At 43.2% G+C, this 26,833-nt stretch overlaps 1 protein-coding gene across 1 annotated transcript in view; it reads left to right on the top strand.

Annotated features, from left to right (window-relative positions):
- The window catches only part of WTIP (WT1 interacting protein), a 114,964-nt gene that overhangs the window by 68,445 nt on the left and 19,686 nt on the right, over positions 1-26,833 (top strand). Inside the window, exon 3 of the mRNA XM_074968772.1 lies at positions 14,042-14,109. Within this exon, the coding sequence (XP_074824873.1) occupies positions 14,042-14,109 (68 nt within the window). The remainder of the gene's footprint in view (positions 1-14,041; positions 14,110-26,833) is intronic.

The following is a 26,833-nucleotide window of genomic DNA, read 5'->3' as shown; positions in this document are numbered from 1 at the left end:
AATTCAGAGTTGAGTATTTCACACTATTAAGAACTTTCCATCTGCTGTGTTGATAAGACCTCTTAAACTGGGACAGGATCGCCATCCTCCATCGTGGCAGAACTTTGCCTATGGGAATGGACAAATGCAGAGCTTCAAACAGTGTCACGCACTGAAGTGTGTGGGGTGCTTGGGTCTAACTCACAGCTGTAGTCCCAAGTCAGTGACTGGCAAAGTGCAGCAGGGCATCATTAGGTCTGTTGTTGCTGGAGATTGTCAATACCTCCTTTCAGGATGGGAAAGGGTTTTCATCATTTAATGAAATAATGGCTGGGCTACTGCTTGAGAATCTCAGCATCATTGTCTTGTTGCTGATGTTCCATTGTTGTGGAAATGAGAATTGAGTATTGAGACAGTGGCACAACTCTGGCTGCACCTCGGGTCTTCAGACATGGTTGACCTCTTCCTATTTGGTTTTACACATGGATACGGCACAGGGACTGTACTGGCTGATGATCTCTTTCTGGATATGACTCAAATAAAGTGTCCATACTGATTCATTTAGATTTGTCAGCAGCATCTTTTGATGCCATTGACGGTGAGGAGTTGATGCACGTTCGTTTGCTTTCAGGAAAAAAAGCAAGCTTTTTCTTGTGCAGATCTGTTCTTGTCTTAGAGGACTCAGAGGGTAGTTTTGGGCAATTGCCTTCAGGAATCTCTGTTGCAGCTTGCCACAAGATTTGGTCTTGTCCATCCTGTGTGCACAGTGTGTATATGAAACATTAGCAGAGAGAGTGAGGTGGTATGGGGTGCAGAGCCTTCAGCGTACAGAGTATGCAGGTGACACTCTGCTCCTTGTCTTTATTTCATCAGATCTGCCGTTGATCAGATTTGTCATTGTCTAGACAAGAGCCCAGTTGTGCTGAGAGGTAGCTAGTTTGAGGCTAACTTAAGTGACGGAGAGGTGATGTTAATAGGCTGGGGGAAGGAACTGGAGGCAATGCGGGAGCCCCCTCAGCTGAGAGAATTTGCAACATAAGGCTGTGTTGGCTCCCCAGCTGATTCTGGTTATTCAAATAGCAAGCAGGGACCAAGAGCGCTTGACTAGAAGGTTGCAACCTTTTCCTTTGGATAGAGACCTACTGCAATAGTCACTTTGCGGGTGGATTATAGCAGTAAACTGTATGTGAAGGCCACTTGGAAACTTCAGCTAGTGCAGAATTCAGTGGTCCCCTTACTTAGCAATATTCCCCACAGGGAGCACATACGTGGAGTATAAACTCTTTGGGGTGGAGGCTACTTTTCAGGGTTTGTCTGCATAGTGTCTAGCAAGACTCATGACTGAAGCTCCAAGGTACTATTGCAAAACAAATAATGGTTACATCTGTGCTCTGTGGTTTGCACGGGCTTCCACTTCAGGTCTGCGTCCAGTTTGTTTCCATGTGCAGTTCAGGGTGTTGACTTTGACTTATAAAACTCTAAATAGTTTGGGTCCTGGCTTATCCCTCTAGGACACTACAGCAGCTGCGATCAGCCGATGTGCTTGAACTAAGAGCCCCCATGTTAAATGGAGGGGGCTGGTAACAGGGCATTTTCAATGGGAGCAAGGAGGTTGGGAGGTGAGGCAGAGTTTTATTTCCTGAGTCTGGCAGGCTGGGAAAGCACCAGCTTGATTTAGTATGTATTCGTTATATAAAATCAACATGCACTCAGATGTTGGGTGGTGGCAATGTATAAGACAACCCCTTAAACTCCAGCATGTAACGGGTTACACAGAAAGCCCAGATTCCCCGCCTGTCACATGGGTGATGGGGCAGGGCTATGAAGCAAAGGGAAAGCTGCTGTAGTGGGAGCTTCCTAGGGGGGGTAGGAGTATCCTCTCCCAGCTTGCTGAATGCTGGAAAAGGCTGTGGTGGTTGTTACCAAGTGTTCTGACTCGCTTTGCCTTTGTTTTAATCTTCTGTGTTATTAATAAAGCTAGCCCCGTGGAAAGGGACCTGAATTGAACTATAGTTTGGGGCTTTTTTTTTTGTTTTTTTGCCTTTCTCAGCCAGTGTATCCCCTTACTAGCTTACAGTGGGGTATATAGATAAAATAAATAGCTATTAAAGCAACTCAAGCTGTTACTTCTCAGTTTTAAAACACATGCTTGACTTAAATTTTATAAATTCTTTTTCAATATAAGTTCTTCCGTTTAAGATCCATGGAAATAATTTATGTCCTTCCCTGGAAACAAAGGGTAGAATAGACTAGATAAATACATAAGAAGGAGAGAAAGGAAGCATCTGCCAAATTTTCAGCTTCTCACATTGCATGAAAGATTGAAAATGTCTCCTGGGTTCACAATGTACCTATAACAACGTTCTTTCCCCACCTAAGGGCCACAGAGTTCCTTCTTGTCCCAATAGCATTGCGTTACTTTGGTTTAATAACGTGACTGGAGCGTAGGAAAGGGAGAGAGTTCCACACTAAAGCAAACAATGTACTACCGCTCTGTCTGCACTGCCAAAAAACGGTGGGCTTTTACAGTAAGATAACCAATGCGTGAGCGCTATCTCGCTGTATGATCCTAGTGGATACAGGCAGGCAGTTTTTACCACGATGTAGCTAGGCGAAGTGAACACGATACCGCCCACCACGGTTTGACTTGCCCTAATTACATTGTGATCACTAGCAGGAGGTAAAATCCTAGTGAAGACAAGCCCGGTTGTTGTTTTAAAATGTTAGCACATCAAGGGAAATACTGGTGGGAGCATCTGGTTGACACCTTGACCTGGTAATGTGTTAATACTACAGCCCCCTTGTCTCCACTTGGATTGTACCATGCGCTAGCTAACACATGGTAAGAACACAGCTTTTTCTGAGTTAAGACAAGAACTGCCTTGGGGGAGTTCCTCAGCAGGTGTACATTGTCACGGCTCCATTGACGTCAGCAGAGCTATGACCATTTCTGCCGGCTACAGATCTGCCCCGATGTAGACTCCTGTAGACCTCTGCAAAATGGGCGTGGAACACAATCATTTTCTTGTCGTAGAAGTTTGCAATCACTTTGCACGGATGGAAATGACCACACGCAGTGCAGGGCAATGGACAGTTAGGCCAACAGGCCATATGTTGAATTTTGTTCTAAAGAATTTTATACTTTTGTTTGCACCCAGATCCCATAGTGTGGACAAACTACAAATGGACAGACAGATAGAGAGCCTAGATAAACTTTTGACCTGCTAAGGTAGACTGGCTTGATGTAGAGATACAAAATGAATCTTGATTTTGTAATAGCTGTACAACCACAAAATCAAAATTAATCTGCATTTCTGATCCAAAGACACATTAAAATAATAATGTTAATTATAGGTAGCAGTCTGAAAATTTGGGTACATTAAATTCAGAATTTAAAAAAACATTATTTAATATTATAACTTGAAAATGTTTGCTTTGATTGCCCTGCATGAATATTTTTTTTAAAAAATCCTACTTTTTCTATCTACCTGATAATATTTTATTAGAATTTGTTCACAGGCTCTGAATGCTCTTTCCTGAAAGAATCTATGTAAAGGGAGAAAACAATACACATCCTGTACTCCACCTTCACAGGCCTCTAGCGTTCGATGCCACCTTTTGTTTGCAGGAGTTTAAATTTCAAATAAAATCCCAGCATTCTTTTGAAAAAAAGGAAAGGGCCTCTCCCCTGCTTAGATTGTCAAATCCCAGACTCGGCTGAAATTGAATAGGGCAAGTCAGTGACCTCAGGCAGAAAGAATGTTGCTTATTTACGTAGGGCTTCTGCTATTTTAGCAGCAAACCTTTTCTTCTGAAAAGACAATGTACACTGCTTTGTGTTTATGGCCAAGTAAGGAGCTTGTACATTTGAAATTTGCATCGTAATAGCCTAGTAACTTAATATACAGCAGCCTCAAAAATAGCAACGTCAGACGTTGTTTTGTCTTAATCAACTCAGTGGGTTGTTGTTTTAAAAGGGCTTTACAAAAGTTCTCTGTAAAACTAAGCATGGGATATAGTTGCTCGTACGCTGGGTTTTGTTTTCTAAATAGCAAAGTTACATTTAGTTCCTTCTTTATTCAACATCAGGGCAGAGCTCTGAAATACTTTGCTGCATCTTGATGCTTGGGACAGGTGGCATTCCTTCAGTCTGGATCCAGAAAAATGTGTGACTCTGTGTGTATACACACACCAGGCATTTCCCCTGAAATAATGAAAGATCATTACAACCATTCTGGCCCATCAGATGAGCCTGCAATTCCAAATGGGTTTTCACTTGTGTGTTGCTGCTCAATAGATCGTAACCATGAGGGACTACTGCGTACTTGAAGCACACATTTAGGATCCGATCCTACATTCCCTGAGATCAGTGGGAGTCTGGGTGTCAAAGGAATGCAGGATTGGGTCCTAAAACAGGGGAGTAAAATTCTGTGCCAGATTTCTTTGGAAAGAAAAAAACAGCACATCCACAGTAGCCACTTCTCAGTGTTTCAAATTTCAAACTGCTGAAGCCTGTGAAAAATGGCTTCTGCCAACATGCAATATCTTCTTTTCAAAGGAATTTGGCACTGATTTTTTTTTCTTTCCTGAAATAATCAAAAGCCCTAGAAATTCACCCTTCCCTGCACAAAGCCTGAGCAATCAAGCTTGGTGACGGGGAGACTGGGGGGCAGGGGGAAGGGGAGGGACACCCATAGGGGCACTGTGATTGCAGTGCAGGCTATGAGCTAGGCTAACCGTTGCTGTTGCCCTTCCATGCCCCAATATGGGGTTTGTTTGTTGCTTTATTTGACCCACTGGATCCTTATAATTCTCCCTGCTTTGCTGCCACCCCTGTAAAGCAGCACTCATATTGCTACTGGGTCTTGTGCCGGTCCTCTGCAGGGGGACTGAGTGTGCCTCCCAAGGTTAATAAGTCATATGAGTGCAAAAGGGCCCAAAGCAGGTTTATAGCTCCCTATGAGTGGCATGGGGTAAAACAGTGGAGAGTCTTCCCCCCACCCCCCCCCGGCCCATACAGAAAATCTCCATGGCAGATCCATGGAAAATCCATGGAAAATCTCCAAAATCTCCACAGCTAAGCCCAGAGGGAGGAATGTGGATGTGTAGGCCACAAACCCACAGGCAAGTTTAGGAGAAACTCAAAAAGATTTTGAATCTTTTTGTTTCCTTTTGGCACTTCTGTAATTTTACATACAGGGCGAATTGTTCTTTTCTTAAGACAGTAAAAGAAAGCGGGCCTCCTAGATGAGACTCGTCTACTAAGTTTTATCCTAGGGTAAATTTAGAGATGAGGAACAGATCCCTTGATATTGAGGGGTTTGTTGTAGTTATTTAATAATTAGTATTGCCAACGATTTGTTTATTATTATATGTGGTATCTGGCGTTTTACATAAGGCCCCAGCTCTTGTGATTACCTGAGAATCTCCGCTTCCATTTCTTTTTTAAAGTAACTTTCTAGCCCGCAGGGATGAAGAGAAAAGATTGAAAATGTGACCCTAAACCTGAAGCCGAATAAAAAATACCCAACATTTATTATTTTTATTATTTCTAAAAGTCTCATGTTTTTAAGCCAGTGATTTTGAGGTCTAATTCATGATTTTTGAATACTTGGGGTTGGCAGGACTGGTACCATAGGAATGCATGATGCCTTACATAGCAAGTAAAGATATAGTGTCCCTGTGTCAAAGAGCTCACAATCTAAGGCACCAATCCTGGTGCCCAGGCTGAGCCCATATGGTATTCTGATATTGTGTAGGAGTCTAAAGGAGACACAGTGGACCGGGGAAGAATTCCCCTGGCATGGGGCAGCACAGGGCCAATTTACTGTTTTCCCATGATGGCTGCAGCATAGTGAGCAGGGCAGAAAGAAGCCTGTTTGTAGTGCTCAGTGCTTCAGGGATCCTGCACTGCAGAGGTAAGGCTGTTCTAAGTTAGAGCAGCCCTATACTAATGCCAAGGGACATTTGGGCACAAAGGTTGGCACCTCCTCCTGGGCTGTACCTTCTGGGCTGAGTCCCCCAGGAGGGGCAGCAAAGAATCTGGTCCCAAGTTTATAATGGAAATGCTAATAGAACCTTAAATTGGACTCAGCATATGTGCTGCTATGAGTGTAGTTCAAAGTCAGTGTGCAGAGCTCCAGAGCTTTGCTTCCCTCTTTTGAGTCAGATGCAATATAGTCAATTCTCTGCTGCTGCAACTTGGCTGTGTGTGTATGTTTACATGTCAGGTTAGCATGCAAACCTTCAGATGTCACCAAATGCAAATGCTAGTATGTAACCTATATAATGATGCTGTCCTAACATCATTCATTACAAAGATGACATCTTGAGCTGTTAACATTGCTCAATAAAACAAATGTGCACAATTCATTAATCAGTCAGGCATGAGAAACCAGGAATTACTGTGTGCCTGGGAAGCCTTGTGAGTCATGAATCAGAACTCTTAGTGGTTGCATCCCTCAGAGAGGTGGTGTAATTCCATGTCTAGTGAAGTGGAAATTGTAAAATAAAAGTAATAGTGGAAAGGATGCCTACTAAAAATGCATCACTATATCTTGCATCAGTGTCTCATGTTCTCCAGAGGAGTCAGTTATAATAGGACACCATGGTTATATTCATGCTTTTCAAGCAGGGACTCCTAGTTTATAGGTGCAATTTCCAAAGTGCTCAGTTTAGGCATTCCTCTGCTTCCATTCAGCCATTGACTTCAGTGGAAGCAGAGTTGGGCCAGTGTTGAGTGCTTTGAGAAATCCCACTCTATATTTCTGGTCATTAGTTGCAATGGGGCATAGCAGCTGTTACAATAGAGAAGCCATAGCTCTCCCTAGCACTTCTGTCTGTCGGCTCTTTTCTTATTGCTGACAGTGCAGAAGCTCCCTGGATGACTAGGGGAATGCATGATGCCCTCTTCTGGAGAAATGGTATTAGAACTTTAGGTTCAGGGAGTTCTCCACCAGCTTTGTGCACAGACCCACGCAAGAGTATTCCTTATATTGTACCTTCAGACAACAGGAATGAGAGGTGAGGATTTCACTTTCTACATAATAGTCCAGGTTGGTAACCTTAACAACTGAGACATTTATAATCAAATTTGCTTTAATTAGGGAGCTGTTCTCACCTCAGGAAATGATGTACCCACATCTGACTTCTGACTGTTCATCACACCAGGATGTGCTAATTAGATTTTCTGAGCAAAATATAGGCTCCTTGTTCCACGCAACAAGATTGTGATTGTGAGGAATGTGGCCATGTATTTTCTTCCAAATGGACAGACAGTCTTGGAGGTGTGTCATGTGTTGTCCTGGGGGCTGAAGTTTAGATGCATGACATTCCCATTATATAGAAATAGTGGTGTGTTCTTAACCAACATTAGTCAGGCAAACAATACAGGCTTTTCATATGATCTCACTCATAATATGATACTAGTCAATTCTAATTCCCAAAACGTGCATGTTTTTACTCATGAAAGAATTTTACACACATTATAATAATATTTGGCACTTTTTAACTTCAAAGCACTCTACAAATAGTAATTAGGCCTAATAACAGCTGTGTCACCCAGGGAGCTATTACTACCCCCATTTCACAGAAGGAGAGGTTGAGTTGCTGGGACAAATTCTGATTTCAGTTACACCCATACCCGTGTAACTGAGATCAGAACCTTCCCCACTAAGGCCATGTCGACACTTACAAGCTTACAGCAGTGCTGCTGTAAGAGCGCTCACATCGCTGCGTTTTGCCAACGGAAGAGAGCTTTCAACAAGCAGCGATAGCTGTGTCGGCAGGAGAGTGTCTCCTGCTGACGTAGTGCTGTGCACATGAGTGCTTATGCTGGCAAAACGTATGTCACTCAGGGGGGGTGGGTGTTTTTCACATCCCTGAGCAATAGAAGTTTTGCCATCATAAGTGCTAATGTAGATGTGGCCTAAGAGTTTGTGACTTAATAAAGGCAACTTTACATCTACATTGAACAACTAGCCATTGTTGATAACAGGTTTTCCCGTCCTAAATGGCACTGAAAATGCTTTAGCTACTAGCATAGAGGGGACTGGACAATTTTCAGCAGTTACAAAAAGCTTCATTGAGATCTACTGCGACCAGGCCTCAATCATATTTTGTTTCATTAGGTCTAGATCATGCTTTCTGTAACAGTATTAAAAAAAGGAGGACTTGTGGCACCTTAGAGACTAACCAATTTATTTGAGCATAAGCTTTCGTGAGCTACAGCTCACTTCATCTCTGCTAACAGTTTGACTGTTGTCAACAGCAGCTGAGGTGTGGGGAAGGCAGGAGGGAGCAGGGGTGGACAGCCAGTGTCAACGGTGGATAATCTTATAGGCAATCTCTTTGGGTAAGTCTACACTGCGAGAGAGTGAGTGTGTGTGTGTGCGCGCGCGCGCACAGCCACACTAACTTTAATTAAACTAGCCCAGGTAACAGTGGTAGTGTAGATAAGGTGGCTCAGGCTTCAGCACCTGCTAACAATCAGACTGCATATCCAAGCACCCTGGCAGCTTGTACTCTGGTAGATGGCCTGCAATAAAGCCCGTGCCACCACATCTATGCTGATGTTCTTACCCATGCTAGTGAGATTAAAGCGACCACAGGTATGCCTACCGGAGCTACAAACAGGCTGTGTCCCAGGCTGACCTGTTGTTTTTCTGGTACCAGGCAGGTGTGAAACTGAGAGTCACTTCCTCTGTGCTGTTGAAAACTGGTCAGACAAGGCAGACGTGCCAGGGTCTCTATCCAGCTAACCACAGAAGAAGGAAGGAAGCAAGCACAGTGTTTATGAAACACAACTGCAGTGATGGTACAAAAAGTCCCACAAGCATCTAAGGACTCTAGGCCAGGCCATTTATTATAACTGATTTAGTGATCTATCTGCATGTTGCTTCTGGTTTTGTCAGTCTCTGACTTTTAGAAAGTGGTTACAATACGCTGCAAAAGAGGACAGTAGCCAGCAGTGGGGTACACAGATATAGTTGTTAGAAGGGGAAACTTAGCAGCTATTTTTTGGACCAATAGGTATTGGCTTTTACTCACTCTAGCTGGCTGAGCAGTAACTATAATAATTTTTTGGGTATTCACTAGCTGGTCAACAATAGTGGAGGGTTTGGAGCTTAATTATACTGAATTCAGTTATTCAGTACAGTGAATGGAATGCACATCATTGCTTATTTTTCTGAAACACATATGTAGAGACCAAAGTTCTGTAGGAGTTTGTGGTGTTTGGATAATACAAGGATTGTATTATCCTTGACCAAATAAACTCCTTCAAGGTAAAAGTCTTGTTAGGCTTATTAATTATTATTAAGAATACTAGTTGCCAGGTGAGGAAGCATTATGCTATTGATATGTTATGTGAGCTTACGCAAGTCGCTTTGTCTCTCCGTGCCTCAGTTTTCCCTTCTGTAAAATAGGAATTATCGTGTTTGCTTTCATTTGTAAAGCACTGTGAGATCTTGGGATACAAGGTGCTATATAAAAGTCTGAGTTAAAATCATGTTCAGAAATTGACATGTTGTATTACATCAAAGGGGAGGTTGAGGTGGCCATCTTTGTTGTGGGCATATGGAATGGTAACTTCTGAGAGCAGTGTCTAATCAGGCTGCAGGGGGTTGCATGCTGCACAGTTGGTGAAAACTACCACAGTGTGGCGAGCCACTAATAATAGAGTTTTCCTGTGCTCTGGTTTGCTGAAGCTATATTATTTCACAGGGCGACCGGCTGTCAGTCAAGTGCTCAGGAAAAGAAGTGCATTTGAGGGCTTTGGGGCTCAATTTGCTCTGGGCCACATTGTGCTCCCTTCTCTGCAGTCCTGGAAAGTCCTGACGCAGTGGAACTGCTTCAGTTGTGCCTTGCTCTGGAAAAAATTGGGGTTGGCTTTGGGGACTCTCCATGGAGCTGTGCTCTGCAGGGCTTCCTGTATCCCAGGATGCAAGGCACTTTGGAGTACAGGGCAGGGCCTGTGGATCAGCGCCATTCTCCCTGACACCATTTCAACTGTGCACCATGAGGCTGCCATGGCTGCCCTAGCCTAGGGCGAGGATACCTTTCTCTGCAGAGATCACATCAGGCTAGAGTCCAGGATTTGGCACTTCATTGCCTGGGCTGCTGGTGACAGTGAATATGGGTGAAGGGGGGTGAGAAGGAGAAAGAGAATTACCATTTAAAATAGTAATATGAGTTTTCTGCACCGACTCACAGGTTGGGCATCATTGTGTGTAATATGGGAATGTTACTTAGTGGACAAGCAGAAGCTCCTGGCCATAGTGAGGCCACTTTATTCCTACTTGCTTTCAGATAGCAAGCAGCAGGTACTTACGCCGGCCAGCTCTGAATCCGAGGGTATGCACAACCATGTCACAGTGTCAAGAACCACACAGGAGCTCTTTTTTTGGTTTTAGATCTGTGACTGCCACTTGGCTCTGAACTGGGTAACAGAGACTGGGCAGACAAGCCTGGGCCCACAGTGGGTGTAACTCCTCTACAAGCTGGCACAAGCCACATGTGTTCAGGGGCAAGGCAGAGGACTGGAAAAAACAGTTTTAGAATGAGCCAGAGTGACACTTCAGGAGACCCATGGAAACCAGCCTTTGATGTTGCCTGGATCCCAGTGGCTTGTGTGATTAAGGGATAATATGGATGGCAGAGGAGTACAGCATATGCGGCAGTAAAGAGCTTTACCCGGTGATTAAAGATGCAAGCGAAACAGAGTTTCATGTTACCACAAAAATCATTTTTGTCACGCTTTGTGTGGTTTTGAAAGCGGGGGAGAGGGAATGGGATGTGACCAGTGCCTCCTTGTTCACTGACTTCAGGCTGAGCTCAGGACTCAGGTGAGTAATTGTCAGGGTGGGTGGTAGGGATCTGAGAGAAGGAGTTGCCTGGAAAGGAGTAAGGCAGCTGCTCATGTAGCGCTGTGTCCTGTCAGCACAGATTTGTGTGCCATTTACAAGGTGATAAGGTGAAATGTGGCTGATCTGTGATTGGCTGAGATCCTTGCCTTGGCAGATGGTGACACATGTAGGGTACTGTCTCCTTTACACAAAGCAAGCAGATGCACATTGGCCTGAAGAAGTTTCTAAGGCAGGTTACAGGTGACTGGAGCCTGAGTGGTTGCAGTGATTTGGGTCTTTTGTCTCTGGAGGGTGAATGCACTTAGATAAACTGAATTTTGTGAGTGGGCTATGGGATGGCCAACTGGATTGGCGATGCTGTCCCGAAGGAAGAAGGGGGCAACAACTGATGGGATGAGGAGCAGGCACTAGGGCTCCATCTTGAGGGGTCAGGTAGGGTGGAAGGAGGGTTCCAGCCTGGATCCGGCTGCTGGAGGAGGCGTGGAATAGAGAAGGAGGGCTTTGGGAGGGAGAGCAGTGACAGCTGTGCCCTGGCTTCTGAGGGCAGGGTTAGGAAGCAGGTTTCAGGGAATGGCAAGGCTCTGGGCGGTGGGGAGGACATGCAGGGGAGAGGTATCTGGGAGGCAGCTCTGCAAGCAGAGCGACGAGGCAGGTTAGAGGGTTACAACAGCTAAGATTAAACTAAACGGGGAGAAGACAAAGATCAGAGAGGGGAGAGTTGTGGGAGGTGACATAGGGAGAGAAGGACAGCTCTTACACCTGGGCCACACCCCCAAGAGGCAGCATGTTCACCACTTACATGGCACACAGTCACTACAGGGTTAAATTTCAGATGAGCACAAGGAGGGCTAACCAATAGGTAAGACTGCTCTAAAGAGCCTATCGCTGTGACTCAGGCTACTGGGCTGTGTCCTCACAGTGGTAATCTTCCAAAGTGCTGCCTGCCTGTTCCCAAACACCACAGTATATCTGCTGCAGGTTGCATTTTGAGTGAGGATCTATAGGAGTCAGTTCACATTGAGAACCGAATTGTCAAAGGTCATTTGAATGCACACACACATGCAGAATGAGGAACTGCACTCAGTCAAGAGCCTTGTTTTGTGCATGCAGGCAGAATCAGGTGCAGCAACAGTGTGCACAGTTTAACACATACACGCCTTTGAAAAATTGTCCCTTAATACTTGTGTAAATGGTCCTCTTGCGGGTCTATCTACTGAAGAGTAGTCTGGCTGAAGGTTTATAAGTCAGTCAGATAGCGCAATGACTTGTTTCCATGAATGGATCCGTTTTACAGAAGGGACTTTAAACACGAGTGTCCACCTACCAATAGCACCAAGAGACAGCAGCTTGTGAGAGCTACACTTCAGAAATTTGTATTGAAAGGAAACATTTCCCTTGGCTATGCCAACAAACCTCCAGCCAACCACATACAGCATGTGATTACCCAAAAGTGTCAGCTCCGGTCCAAACGTCTCCGTGCCACACACAGCTTCCCATGGTCAGACCACAGCAGCTCTAAAAGACATTTTTAAACATTTAAAATTAATCACATTTTCCTCAGTGTTGTTTAGAGAAACTGTAAAGATTTCTCTCGGCCCCCCTCCCAAGTGCATTCTGCTAGCTGGCTCACCAGCGCACAGCCCTCAGATTTAAACTACTGGAGGCTGATAGTCCAGGGTTTATGGTGGAGCGGCTCGTCTCTGGAACTTATTCTTTTTCTGGGTCTGTGAGTATCCAAGTTTGTTCCTTTGGAGTGCAGGGAGGAATAGTGCATGTTTTACACAATAAAAGTAGTTTCACTGTATATATAGTTAGTGTATTTGAAGAGCATCATCATTGGCCTGTAAGCATAGGGTACCTTTATGGTGTTCAGAGGTCTGTAGGTTCAATCAAATTGTTGTGCACTGGAAATGGCTTCTTGTGTGTGGCCCTTAACGGGGCATATTGCATTCTCTTCACCCAAGCTGCTGCCTCTTAATGGTTTGATGGGCACACCAGAATGGGTGGTAGCTTGGGCCAATTAAATCCCTGGTGATGAACAAAGTTCAGTGGACAGGAGATGAGTTACAACAGGAAGAGTTTGGCTCCTTTGGCCTGATTCTTCTCTTACGCACACTGGGTTTGACACTGAAATAACTACTGATTTATGCCATTGTAAAAGAGAGAGGAGACTCAGACCCTTTGTGTCTCAGTGACTGGTTGGTTGTGGGGTGTCCGAGTTCCTGTATAACACGGTGTTTGTTGAGATTAATCTGGAGCCTGTCATATTTTTAAACTGTAAAGAGGTCCAGAGTTTATATGATGAACACACATGTTATAAATACAATTAAACTGCTACTCATAATATAGTAAGGCCTCAAAGGTTGAAACTGAGATCGGTTTCCCCCCTCCATCACCTGAGCATATTGCCAGTTTAAGGTGCTTGCGGGTGTTAATAAAATGTTCTCAATTTACAAGTTAGAAAAAGTTAAGATGCTTTTGTTTCTAATTTCTTATACTGGGATCTGAAAGTCAAGCTGGGTTCCATGACCAGTAATAAAGATCCTGCAGTTAAAAGTTAGCTGTCAATTTTGTTGATGATGAACAACCCAGACTACAATCCAGTTCACTCTGTTAGCTGTATTGTCACTGAACCCGGAACTTCAAAACTAAAAGTAAAAGCTACTACAGCTTGAGCTAAAGAGCCACAAGTTTCTAGTATGTGTCTCTAGCAACTCATATCCTCTGTGGATTGGCACAGCAAGGGACCCATAACATACGCTCACCAGTGGGTTTTACACAAGCAGTTTTTGTCAGCAGCATTAGCAGATGCAATTGGGTCTGGAGATGTTATGTAAGAACATGACATTTATTTCATACTTTTTGGACAATAACTGTTCTTTAAGAAAACGAGCATTCAAGCGGTGTGACCCTTACAGCCAAGGATTGTCTCTTTTCTGTGTTTGTAGAGTGCCTAGCACAATAGGACTCCAATCCCCACTGAGTACGGGGCACTATTGTAATATAAATATTAACTAATAATGCAAATTAGAAAAGTGAAATAATGGGGAGGGAGTGGCCCTGAGGTCAAATGTTGAGCATATCATTCTGGATGGTGTCAAGTGCATCATCTGTTTAAAAAAAAAAAAATTCATATTGGAGACTCTTGCTATGGAAATGGAGTACAAGACTCTGACAGTAAAATATTTTACTAACAGGGAGAAGACTGCGAGGAAAAGCCTTCTACAATGTCAATGGTAAAGTGTACTGTGAAGAAGACTTCCTAGTAAGTAAGATTTCAGGCCTTTCTTCTGTTTGCTTGTTTTTAAAGTGAACGTTGGTGGTGGTGTTTTGTGCCGGCTGATGTGTAGCGTGAGACCAGTTAGCCTTTGAGCCTGTCCCTGCACCTACTGAAGTCAGCGGGGGTTTTGCCATTGACTTCAGTGGCAGCAGGCTCAGGCCCTTAGTCTGAAGTTGTAGTCATGAAACCAAGTGCATAACTGTCTATAAATCATCTCACAGTATAAATTATAAGAGTAAACACGAGCTGTTCAAGCTTTGGGCTTGAACTGCAGCCACAAAGCTTGCCAAGCCTAAGCTCAGACTCAAACATCTGGGGAATACCAATCATAACAAGAGGTGAGACTCGTTAGACTGCATTATGGCATCACTGTATACAGTGTTGCTTTATTAAAGGCATAGTTCTAATCACTATTCTGCTACGAACTGCGTGGAGCTGCAGAGTGGTTCGCTGAAAACTGTCCGCCACGGAGGAACAACTAATTTTCTCTCAACACACCCAGTGACTTTGCAAGTGCTGTTAGGGGCTGATTCATGAAAAGGAAAATGGAGCACGCTGCTCAGCTGTGTTCCAAAAATAAAATGTTTGTTCAGTTAAGGGGAGGATTCTACAAGCAATTCAACAGACAGAAAGTGATTTGATTGAATGACAGTATCAAGGTTAAGATGAGATGATGTTTGGGAACTGAAATCAGAGAGGAGTGTCAAATGTTTGCTTACAGGATGACAAATGAAAGAATCAATATGCTGAATTTACAGCATCTGGCTCCTTATTTATTGAAACAGTAGCATCCTTTTGGAGGCTCAGTGTCTGAGGTTACCCCCTTCCCTAGGTAATGAGGGTATTAATATCTTCTTCCCACAACCTCAAACAATGCTTGTCCCACACCAAAAACTTTAACTGGCAGTTCCGGGGCTTCTCAAGGGCATTTCTCATCAATTCAACCCATAAAAATCAACGAAATCTCTAGTGTAGGAATCATATCTACCTTCCTACTTGTATAATCCCCCAGTCCCATCCTACGTGTCACCACAACTAGAACCGCTTGAAAAAAGGTAACACTTTTTTTTCAGAATACAATGAACCTTTTTTCATTTCATTTGAAATTTTGGTGGGGAAAATCCCATATTTTCTCACTGTTTTTACTCCCCAACCCCTCCATTTTCCAGTGGAAGAAAGGGGAGGAAAGTAAAAAAAAAGTGAGTGGGATTTTACCACCAAAAGAAAACACACTGATATTTTTCAAAAATATTTCCAGAATTTTTTTGTTTTGATTTTTTTTTTTTTTGTCAAAAACAGGAAATTCTGGAGAAATCAAAATACTTGTAATTGCACTGAAAAGTTTTGCAAAGCACCATATTTCAAGTAATTCTTGTTTTAGTTGAAAAATGTTAGCTTGCTCGGATTCCCTTCCAATAAAAACTACTTCTCCTGCAAGCCAAACACCTGCTTATTCAAATGCAAAGAGATGCCCTATATTCTGACCTGGTAATTTCTCCTTTAAACAGCCTACAGGTTTTATATTACTCTCTGCAATCTCTGAAATACCTTCATCTTCCAATCTGCCAACCTTGTTTTTGAAATACAATGAACTGTTTTCTTAGCACCCCCGCCCTAACCCTCCTCGCAATATTATTAATGATATTATAACATATATTATATTAATAATAATAAGCAGTACTCACCTACATTTTCCAGGGGTATTTCTTACTGCTTATTGCAGCACTCAGCAACTCCTGATCTTGTTGTACAGCGATGAAAATATAAGGGACGTCCCTTGTAATAAGGGACTCTTAGCAACCCTGCCCTACTTGATGCTTAGGACTGATTGAAAATTTTCCATTGAGACTGTGATTCAATAGAAAATAGGGACTTTGACTAAACAAATTGTGCATGGACAGTGCCTGCTTTCCTCAGAACATTTCAATAATTTGTTGAAAAACTGAAAACCTTTCAGCTAAAACCCCCAAACTGTTGGTCCAAAACCTTTTTAGTCAAAATCTTTTGGTTTTCAGCAGAAAATATTTTATTTTAATGTTTTAGACAAAAAGTTGAACATTTCTGCTGAACCCCCCCACCCCATCCCACCCCACCCATTTTCTGAGCAGCCGCTCTTCCTGCGCTCAGCCCCACCCTCTGTTCTAGCTACAGGGGTCCTGGAGCAGGTAGGCTGGCAGCAAACACTCCCTAGGAAGCAGAGGTTGTAGGGATCCTAGGGTGAACTCTGGTTCACTCAGGACATCCCTTGGTACTAGTTTGTGAGGCTGGAGCTTTTACGGGTGAGCCCTAACAAGTCCGCAGGAGCCTGGGGAGGGCTTGCTGTGTGCTGCCTCAGGAACAGGCTGTGGGAGGCTGCTACGGGAGCCAGGAGATGCAGTGAAGCTCTGAACCCTCCATTGTCTGCATTGTAAACTGATTGCTTTACAAAGAACACATCCTCCAGCAGCTTCCCGTGGCACAAATCACAACAAGAATGCTGGGAATTGTTTATATATTAAAATCTAGCCTATTTCTTTACTCTAGGCTTACAGAGGGCCTAAAGTTTGAAATGCTACAGCGCTGCCATTAGTTAGCTGGAGGCAGCTAAAAGAAAGGTGAGGCTGTAAGCCTTTATTTAAAGAGAGCCATTTTAACTGCTTCTGACCCCTAAACTACTGAACAGAGTTACTCCTAGCTGCTTTGAAAAGCCAGTCGTTCCCTTAAGAGTAAGTGCTATAAGTCTGTAGCTCATATGCAGGGCTTTTTAGATGCAACAAAGCAATTTAATCTCCACTGTAGGTACAAATCTCCATGCAGCTTCAACTCTGGATTCCCTCCGGATGTCACCGTAACACTGAAGTAGAGATGTTAGAGACAGGGACACTACTGAATTATGAGATCATCCAATCCACCCCCCGCCAATGTTGGATTGTTTCCTAGTGTTTTGTCCAGTCTGGTTTTAACCGTGCCAATGGCGGGAGCTTCTATCACCATGCCAATGGCAGATGTTAGTCTGAAATAACCCTGTGGATGCGTTTGGAAAAATGGTCACATTTAAAGCTTAAACTGTGTTAGGCTAGATTCTCTGCTACGCCCCTTGCCAGGCCCAACAGAGACGACCCCCGCTGAGGCATCAGTGGTCTGGCCACTCCTCCTCCCATGACAGCATGCCCCCAGGCACGCCCCTAGGCTGGACAACATCTGCCACACTTACGATGCTCCTGTGCCAGGGAAATTCTCCTTTAGCTTGCTGCAGCCCCTTTCTGGTCAGAGTTAGAGAAAAAAAAAACACCCACTGATCTAGGCCAACTTCTGGCCCCACTCCTATATTACAGCCATAAATTTCAAAAGGCGATGACGGAATAGCTGCTTTCAGGCTGCCTATATTATAATTCCAGCCCCACCAACAAGCAGTTGTCTAACTCAGGCACCCATGTTCTCACGTGGCTTTTATTTGCAGTGTGAACAGGATAATATGGTTATAAATCATGTTAGGAAATCCTGGGGCAGCTTCATTGAGCTACAGCACAGCCGTTCTGTAACCGAGTTACCCTGTACATGCGACAAACGCAATGAGCCGTTCAGCACAGGCACGCCTAACTGCATTTTTCAGGGCAGGGACTGTGTCTCCATCTGCATTTGGAAAGTGCCTAGCACACTGTGGCCATGGGTGAAATCCAAATAATAACTCAGCCGGAAAGCCCTGTTCTGACACAGGCTTGTGGCATAGACAGCAATGTAGCATTTCCATTGACTCCTAGAGGCAGCTGCATGGTTGTCAATGTTTCAGTGCCCACAAACCCTTAGAAATAGCAATTGTCGTTGCCTCTCGTCTCCCTCCCAGCAAGAGACACAATGAGGGTCGGCCGGCCGAAGTGATGTCTCCTGGTCACCTGGCGAAGAACGCCTCACAAGCCGATCATCAACCAGAGTGGTGCTATTTTTAACAGAACAGCTTTAAGTTCAGTGCAACTTTCTGTTTATGGATCTTAAAGTGAGGCCGTAAAAACTGATATTCTGTCTGATCTGGGAGAACATGTGGCACTTCTCATAAGAGTGTAGGTTTCCCCTGGCATGCTTGGCCAAATTGTCCCCTCCTGACACAGTCATGCAGCACGCTGGCTCTCTCTCCACTCCCGAGGCATCTGCATTACAATGATGATGCGATTCCTGGGCCAGATTTTCAGAAGATTTCCACTCCCATTTGAGTAACAACATAGGTGGCCAGATTTTCAAAAGAGCTCAGTGTACTGGCTGCATATCAGATGCTGACCTCTCTGGAAGTCTGTCCATAAGTGTCACAACAGGAGATGCTAGGCACTGAGCATTTTTTGAATATGGCCCATTGTCTGTAAAGCACTTAGAGATCTTTATGGATGAAATGTAGATGTTATCATGGTTATTCACTATGAGCAAGTTCCTCTGCACCACCAAACCTGAAGGCAGGACATAGATACACCCAGCAAAACTAGGGGCAGGTACATTCTTCTCAGTTCTCCGCCTGTTTTCTCTTATTGAGGGCATGGATTCTCTCTCTTCACCTGTAGGGAGGGAGTACTGCAAGTCTTTAGTGCTATTGGTGGAGTTGCAGATGAGAGGGTGGAGTGGGACAAAGGGGTACTAGAGCAGCGGCTTTCAACCTTTTTGGGCTCAGGACCCATTTTGGAACGAGTGACTTTCATGATCGAGTACATAAGAAGGTGCTACCCCTGAGTAGGGGGTCCTGGGGGTGGGTAGGTGGCAGACCTAGAGGGGGTTTCAGAGTCCAACTTACACTCACCCCACAGCAGCAGCTCCTGTCCTGTGCGGCTGTCTGGGCAACCTCCAAAGTTGCAGCACTGCTCAGATTTGGCCCTGCTCCCCTGACAGGGGACCCCTTGGGTCATATTTGTGTGAGTGGTGCTGTCAGCTTGTGCTGAGGGGCAGCACTACTCACTCAAATTTGGCCTGGTCGGCCCATCATCAGCATGAAACATTCTGGTGACCCAATTTTGGTTTGCGCCCCACAAGCTAAGAAGCCCTGTACTAGAATGAATGATGCTGTGGCAGTAGTGATGCTATAGCAGGTAAAGGCTCTGCTTGTACCCAGTGTTATGGATGAATATGCTAAAGACTAGGGCTGGAAAGCCAGGGCCACACAATAGGTGCATGGCTCACTCCATTTTTGAATTTGACATCCCGATTCCAGCTCTCCACAGCAGACGCTGCACCTTGCCACTGCTATAAAAGTTTAAACCTGGATTGTGTTGCTTAAATTCAATGAGTGAATCAGATAAAAAATACAGTATAAGTACATTCTTGAGATAATTAATCTCTATTAATTGCCAGTGGGAACACTTAATGCAGGGCACTATTGAACATAAACTTTAAAGATTTCTTTTGGTTTCAGGGGAAATGCCAGTGCTCCCCACCCTCTCTTTTTTTTAAGGTAGCAAGTCTAGCAGCATGCAGGTCTTGTCTCACTCCTGTTATGATAGTTACTTCATGAAAGGAGATAAAACAAATGACAGTTTAATCCTCCCCTGAAAGCTCGTAGAACACAGATGGCTAACTAGCCATAACAGGGACACCGTTCTTGGTGGAGTAAAAATAAATGCCTTCCACTATAATAAATAATCCCAGTCAGGCGTTACTTGTTCCATTTTATTGATAAATTGCTGTATAATCTGGGGGGAAAGAAAAATAGTTCAGTAATTTTTAATCAGGGCCAATTTGTCTTTCCCCTTCAATGTTTAAATTCCCATAAAGTAATTTTAAATAAATTTATTATTGTTGTTGGCAAAAACATTTAGAAAATGTCACCAAAGTCTGAGACCTTTTATCTTCTTTGTCATTCTTTTAGATAGGGTTTTTCCCCTTCTCTCTGCTGAGGTAGTAGTATTGAGGGGCGAGGCGGGGAAGGAAGGGAAGGGATCTTGTGGAGGCTGAGACAAGAGAATTTCCCCCTAGAGAGGGGATGAGAGAGAAAATGACCCACACATGACAGATGTTAGTCACATCGCTTAATACACTAGTAGAAAGTGCTCAATACTATGGCAATGAAGGCAGCACAAGTAGCACTGCCAACAGTTAAGGTTACCTGACACTTCCCATTATAAGGGTCTTTTTTCAGTTACTTGTAACTTTGCCAAACTTTAGCCATTTACGCTGAAATTTTCCATACCAGGTGTCTGCCTCAGGCTAATAATAATAATAATAATAATTAAAAAAAAAAGTTGCAACTCACACAGTTCAGCCATTTCTGTGAAAAAGATTAGGGAAAATGCATTGCCTTTTGCCATCCCCGTTTAAAAAATAAAATCACCAAATTTGACCAAGTTATAAGCTGCTGGGGGAAACAAACCCCTCAGAATGCACATGCTCAGTAGAGTCTGGCAGCTAAATGTGCCAAAGATTCCAGCTGCATGGTGCATGCTTCAGGTTCTAATGCTATCCAGATTGCAATGCACCATCCCCATAAAATTACTGAGAACGCACCAGCCTACACTGCAGGAGCTAAGCAGAGATGTCCCTCCATGTGCGCCTCCTGGCTGCCAGGCCTACTCTGCACCAGGCACAGGAACTGAGCGCTTTCTCCTCTGCTCTCAGTGCACCCCCTATTGGCATTGAGGCAGCATGGAAGAGGAGAAGGCAATGAAAGGTGGGGGAGGAAGGGACAGGGGCAGGAGCCTGGGGGAGGAAGGGATTAGACCTCAGAAGGCAGGAATAGGGGTAGTCATAGAGTGTTGGGGAGGCAGGAACTGGGTCATAGGAAGAATAGAGGCAGGAGACTGGGGGGAAGGATTAGAGCAGAGGAAACAGATAGGAGCTAGGGGGAGTGTAGCAGGAGGGGCAGTGGGGGGGAAGGGGAGGTAAGAAGCAGGAGATGGGGAGGGGCAAGGGCCTATAATTAAAGAGTATCATACTGCATACGCACAGGGGGGCCAAATTAAAGTGGTGCCGAGAACCTCTGGCATTTCCTAACCTTTGAGTACATGACTTTGCAACGTTAGCATTGTTTTACCATAGGATATTTCTGTTTTTAATGTGATATGGAATAGAATAGAACTCATTTGTAGGATTGGTTAACCAGAGAGTCTTGTACTTATACACAGAGGTATGTGAAACTGTTCAATAACTCCCTCCTACAAAATGAAGCCTGGGCAGGGAGTATGTTATCGTATGTTTCTAAAGCACCTGGCATCATGGGGCTCAGACCCTAATTTGGGTCTCTAAGCACTATTGCAGTAGTAACTATCTAATAATTCTTTGTAGTTTTTGCATATGCTATTGCTAAGCCTGGAAATGTGGAAGATAGAGAAGCCCCATCCTGGGAGCTGGGCCCTAGGAAGATAGTTTTTATTTAGTGTAATGTGGGCTAGTGTCAGCTGGAGTCAGCGGTTTGATTTTCCAGCTCAGCAAGTATAAATGGTTGTAGGTCTCCCTTGAGAGGTGAGCTTTGGAAACAGTGCATTAGTCAAAGAGCACCATCTCTGTTAACTGAGATTCTCAATCAGAAAATAGACTTGTGTTGAAAAGGTAAATGGCAAAAGCTATAGCTTGTTAGTTAGTTTCCCATCTAATGGGAATAGTGTAGTAAATGAAGGTTTAGATAAGTATGTGAATGTAATATTTACTTTTAAATGCAGTCTACCTAAAAAATAAATTATTAAAACACACATTCCAATCATAAGGCAGATAAGGGTGTTCATTAAACATCTTAAAAAAAAAAAAACAATGGAAAAAAGGCTTGGAAGGGGATCAGCTAATCTATGAATGTTCTATAACAGGGGACTCAATTCTTCAAGTGCTCTCAAGCCCTGTGATCATCCCATAGCAAGAATGCTTGTAGGATCTGGTCTATTATATATTCGAAACAAAAAGAAAAGAAACCACTTGTGTTAAAGTATCATTAGGATCCCTGATGATACCACTGAAAACAAAGACAACTGATATATTATGCATTAGCATAATCCGTTTGGGAGGAAACAAGATAAAATAGTTACTTATCAAAAAAAAAAAATCTGAGGATTGTCCCAGTTTTCTTTAGTTTTTCTCAACAGCTTGCAAGATGCCAGTGGGGTCCCAGTTTGATATTGTAAGCAGATTTGACAGTGGGGAAATGAATCATCAGGATATCTTGCTTTAGAATGTTGCATCAGAACTAGAGATGGCCCAAACTGCACAATTCCTTAGTGTTCTGAGGTGTTTGGATCTGGAAGTTTGATTTGCCCTGTGAATTTCGGATTTGGATCTTAATGCAAAATTCTGGAGATTATGGAGCTGGCTGTTGTCTGGGTTCATCTCAATGCAAAACGTTTACACGTATAACAAAAGGGGTGAATTTTTGGCTCAGTGGAAGTCAATGGCAAACCTCCCACTGACTTCTGTGGGGCTGGGATTTTACCCGAGGAGCTAATCCTGGAGGACAAATTTTTGAAGATGAAAACTCCTAACCAGGAGTTCATATAAAAAGCATGAAGACTAGGAAAGGTAATGATGAATGCTGCCATTGGTGAAATATTGCCAAGCTGCGCGCCTGAAGAAATCCGAGTCTTGAAATTTGAGACCAGCTAGAGTCCAACAAAATCTCCAAAGTCCACAAAAGAATGATAACTGCACATATTGACCCCAATACTGTAAATAAGCTAGGGAAATGTGTGGATGAAGGAAAAAAGGAACCCCGCATTTTCTGAATAATTCAGCATTAGACAATTTTTTTTTAAAAAAAGTGTGTCATCCAGTTAGGATTGAGAGTTCAGACCAGGCTGATGGTTTGCCTCATAAGGTAGAAAAAGTTGTAAACATTTAAAGATGGATCCCAAGAATCATACTCTGGGAAACTGCAGAAGAGACAGGAAAGAGGAGAGATGAAATTCTGTTTTATGGAAAGGTTCTTGTAACTGTACTGTGCTCTACCTTGGCTAGCACTGTGTCCCGAAGAATGTGTTGCAAAATCAAGTTGATCACATGCCAGTCATCATTTCACTATCCTTTTCCTTGGTAAGATTCTGATAAAAAGGCCAGGTTATCTTTTCCTGTTCTTAATGTTACACTGAAACGTACATTTGTGTAACTGAAGTGCACTTAAAAGGGAAATAAAGTTCTTGTAGTTGTGTGTAACTCATGCCAAACACTGGGTCAATAGAGCACGCTAAATTTTTCTGTTTGAGAGTCAGAAAAAATGCTAGTGAGAAAGTGGTGCTTGCCCACTTCTGAAATAATTGTTTGTATTAGCTGGTGTGTGTTTTGAATTGAATTCTTTCTGACACCTGTTTTTGAATAAAATTGCATTAATGTTTTAGGAAGATAAGTTCTGACGTACACAACTTCTTACCCATCATCTCATAATACATAATTTGTGTATCTGAAGTAAATAGTATTACATCTGGAGCGAGGTGCTACTTAGCATGAGTAAGAACTGCACAAGTTGCCCCTTAGCAAGTATTGAAGCGTCAAATTCTTAGGCCTTCATTGAATTTTTCTCTTTCCTTATTCAAGCAAAACTCCCACTGACACCAGTGAAATGCTCTTCACATAGAACTAAGAAAGAAGTCACAATTTGGCCTCTACCTTATAAGACAAAAAACAGCCCCAGTGGGTGTTGGGACATGGAGGTCCTCAAACCTCCAGTGTAGCACAGGTTATGCTGTCTGCAGAGGTCACCAGATGCCTAACCACTGAGGCAAAATTCTGCTCCCAAGGAGTGTCCTGCTTTTCAGCAGAGGTCTGTGCACAGTTTGAACAAGTACTCCTTGCTCTACCCAAAGTGCATGGGCAGGGGAAGGAAGGGAGCTGAGCACTAATCAGAGGAGTAAAGCACAAGCCAAAAAAGCAGGAAGAGGGACTGATGCCATAGTGTGGGAGCAACGTGAGCCAAACTCCCGAACTGTCAGCAAGACAGGGCAAGGCAGCAGGACACAAAGTATTTCAGGGAAAATGCAGAACATGGTTCCAGACCATTCTGCCTCAGTTTAACCCCTGTCATGAGACTCCAAAAACCTTAAAGCCTGAGAAGTTCCCATTTTGTTCAGTGCAGTTTAATAGCTTAATTTAATTGTGTGTAAAATAAATAAAAAAGACCATCTGCATAAAGCAAAATTTTATATTCTTTCCCTCTCCGAACGTGATCCCATGAATTTCTTACATTGTTGTATTCCATGTACTAAGGGTCCCACGCAGAGAGCAAACAATAAAGGAGAGAGAAGACAGATGCTCTGCTAATGGGAAACCAAGGAGCAGAGACTCTGAGGGATTACAGACTGCCTGGGGTTGGAATACATTATTAGCATAGCACCCAATTCAGAAATGAGTTTTCCGAATTAAACGCCTGAAGCATCTTGGCAAAAACTCCTGGTCTACCCTCTCAAAGGCCTTTTAAGCATAAAAGAGAAGGAATCTCAAATCTAGGCTGAGTGGATGAAATTCAGCAACTTTTGCAGTGCCATATCTGTGATTTTTAAATAACTTCCTAACATTACTACAGCCAGGTCACCTGCAGTATCTGCCAAAATCTAAGGTATTTGATCTTTTCCCACTAACCTTTACTAGTTTTTAAAAATCTCCATTGAGAAAGCAAAGGTGTCTGCAAGTATCCATCGGAGAGAAAGCAATTTTTGTCACAAGCACACCGGGGGGGGGGGGGTGGAGGGAGTAGCAGCATCCACTTCATGGACATGGTTAGGCATGCTAAGAAGACATAATGACATGTCTCTAATTTAAGGTAGAAGGTCCTGAAGCCTTTTCCAGATGTATTATTTCTCAATATGTTCTCTGTTTAAACTTCTGATGCGAGCATCAGGGTTTAAAAGATCTGATAGCTGAGGCTGGTTCAAGAACTGATTGCAGAAATGAGAAATTTCTCTCAGTACTTGGTGGGATTACCCTCCATGCATAATTATTCATTAAATGCCCCAAAAGCATTGTTAATTTCTTTAGAATATGTTTCACGTTGGACAGAGGAGTCCTTAAAATTTGAGATCATCAGGGGGGCGGGGGGCAGGGGAGAACAAAACAGATTTAAGTAATCTGGGCAGAAGGTGACCTCTTTTTTCTCTCCCATTGAAACAAAGGCTTTTGGGAAAAATCATTAGTGATTTCTGCCTGTTTGCTAATCAAAGGCTGGGAGACAGCAAACAAAAGAAAGTTCAGCTAGCTAAGGCTTTACCTTTTACTCTTGAACTCCAATATAATTTTCAAGATCTGTATATTTACAAAGAGATAAATAATGCATAGATTATCAAACTCCTGAAACAAGGTATTGACTCTTGCACAGAAAAATCACAGATTATAACAACACCTGGAGAGATGGGTGTGAATAAAGAGTTAAATGGGGGAGGAAAGTTAGGACAAAATTGAGATCCCAGAACAGTAAATTGTTAGCTCTCCAGGATCCATTTGTTTTCTTTGTATTTTGGTAAGGAGTATTGTCTTTAAAGTCACAAGAGTGGGAGTGAAGGAGGATGGATGCCTTAGGCTGAGCATTGAATTTCAGAGCTTTCCTCTGCTTGTGTAACAACTTTAACATTGTTCAGTGTTGTTCATGGTATTAGTAACAAAAACCAAACACCTCAATGTTTGTGAATATTCAAAAATGTGTCTCATTTATCTTGGGTACATACCGTACATGGGCCCAGGCAAGTACGTTTCTAGTTCTAGAAGAGTATGTAATTATATTTATCTGCTTCAGAAACAGTAATAGGAGAAAAAGTCACTGGCATGTTCAGAAAAGCTAAACAAAATCCTCTCAGTGAATTTTAAAAGATGGCCAAATATGTGCAGTGTCAGAATTATAAACTCTTGGTACATGAAATGGAAAATAAAACAGAGCTGCATGTTAATGAAAGCATTGAAACCAGTGGTGTCTGTAACAAAGGCGCAGGCAAGTAGCCCAAGCCCATGAGTAGGAGCCAGGAACTCTTGAGTTTAACCCCACCTGTGACTCTCTTGTAGATCCACCATCACTATGGTCTGAGTGATTTACGGACATTTATCCACCCAGCACTCACATGAGGAAAGGAAATGTTCTTTCCATTTTGCAGGTGGAAGAACTAAAACATCGGATGAGATTTTCTAAAGCACTTGAGGTTATCTAATGGTTCCCATGGAAGCTATTAACTTCCTTAGGAGCCAAGTTAGACCAACCAAGAGCTCTTTTGAAAATCCCACCCAGTGGGAATGAGAGACTTATCAAAAACCATACTGGGCTTTGTTGCAGGAACTGAACCTAGTTCTTTTGAGCCCTAGAATTATGCCTTAAGTGCAAGACCATTTTTGCCCTTCTTCAGTCTTGAGCAAGTCACAACTTTTCTGCCTCAGTTTCCCCACCTGCAACATGAGGATAAATATTACTTGACAGGAAGGTTGTGCAGTTTAGTATTAGTAAAGCACTTTAAAGAGGAAAGGTGCAAAGTGCCAAGTATTATTACTGTTTCAGAGTATTGTGTTTTGTGCTCTGTGTTCCTAGAATTTAAAACCTAGAACTGATGTGTGAGCCCTCCATCTTTAGCATAAACACATGTATTGCAGGGTTGAGTTATGAATACCTGGCAAAAGCCATTTATTGTCAAAGGATAATACAGATTTAATAGAGCAGTATCCACCGTGCTGCTTTACTGTAGAAAAAAGTGCTCCTGAGAGGAGAGGCTATCATTCTTCTCCATCCTATATATATTTAACTCACCAGGGGAGACACATCCAGATCCTAACTCTCATTGAACCAAAAGGTTTCAGGCTTTTCCAGATCACTACT

This window comes from Natator depressus, chromosome 12 (assembly GCF_965152275.1).
Source record: "Natator depressus isolate rNatDep1 chromosome 12, rNatDep2.hap1, whole genome shotgun sequence".
NCBI classification, from domain to species: Eukaryota; Metazoa; Chordata; order Testudines; family Cheloniidae; genus Natator; species Natator depressus.
This window is presented reverse-complemented; position numbering and strand designations above follow the sequence as displayed.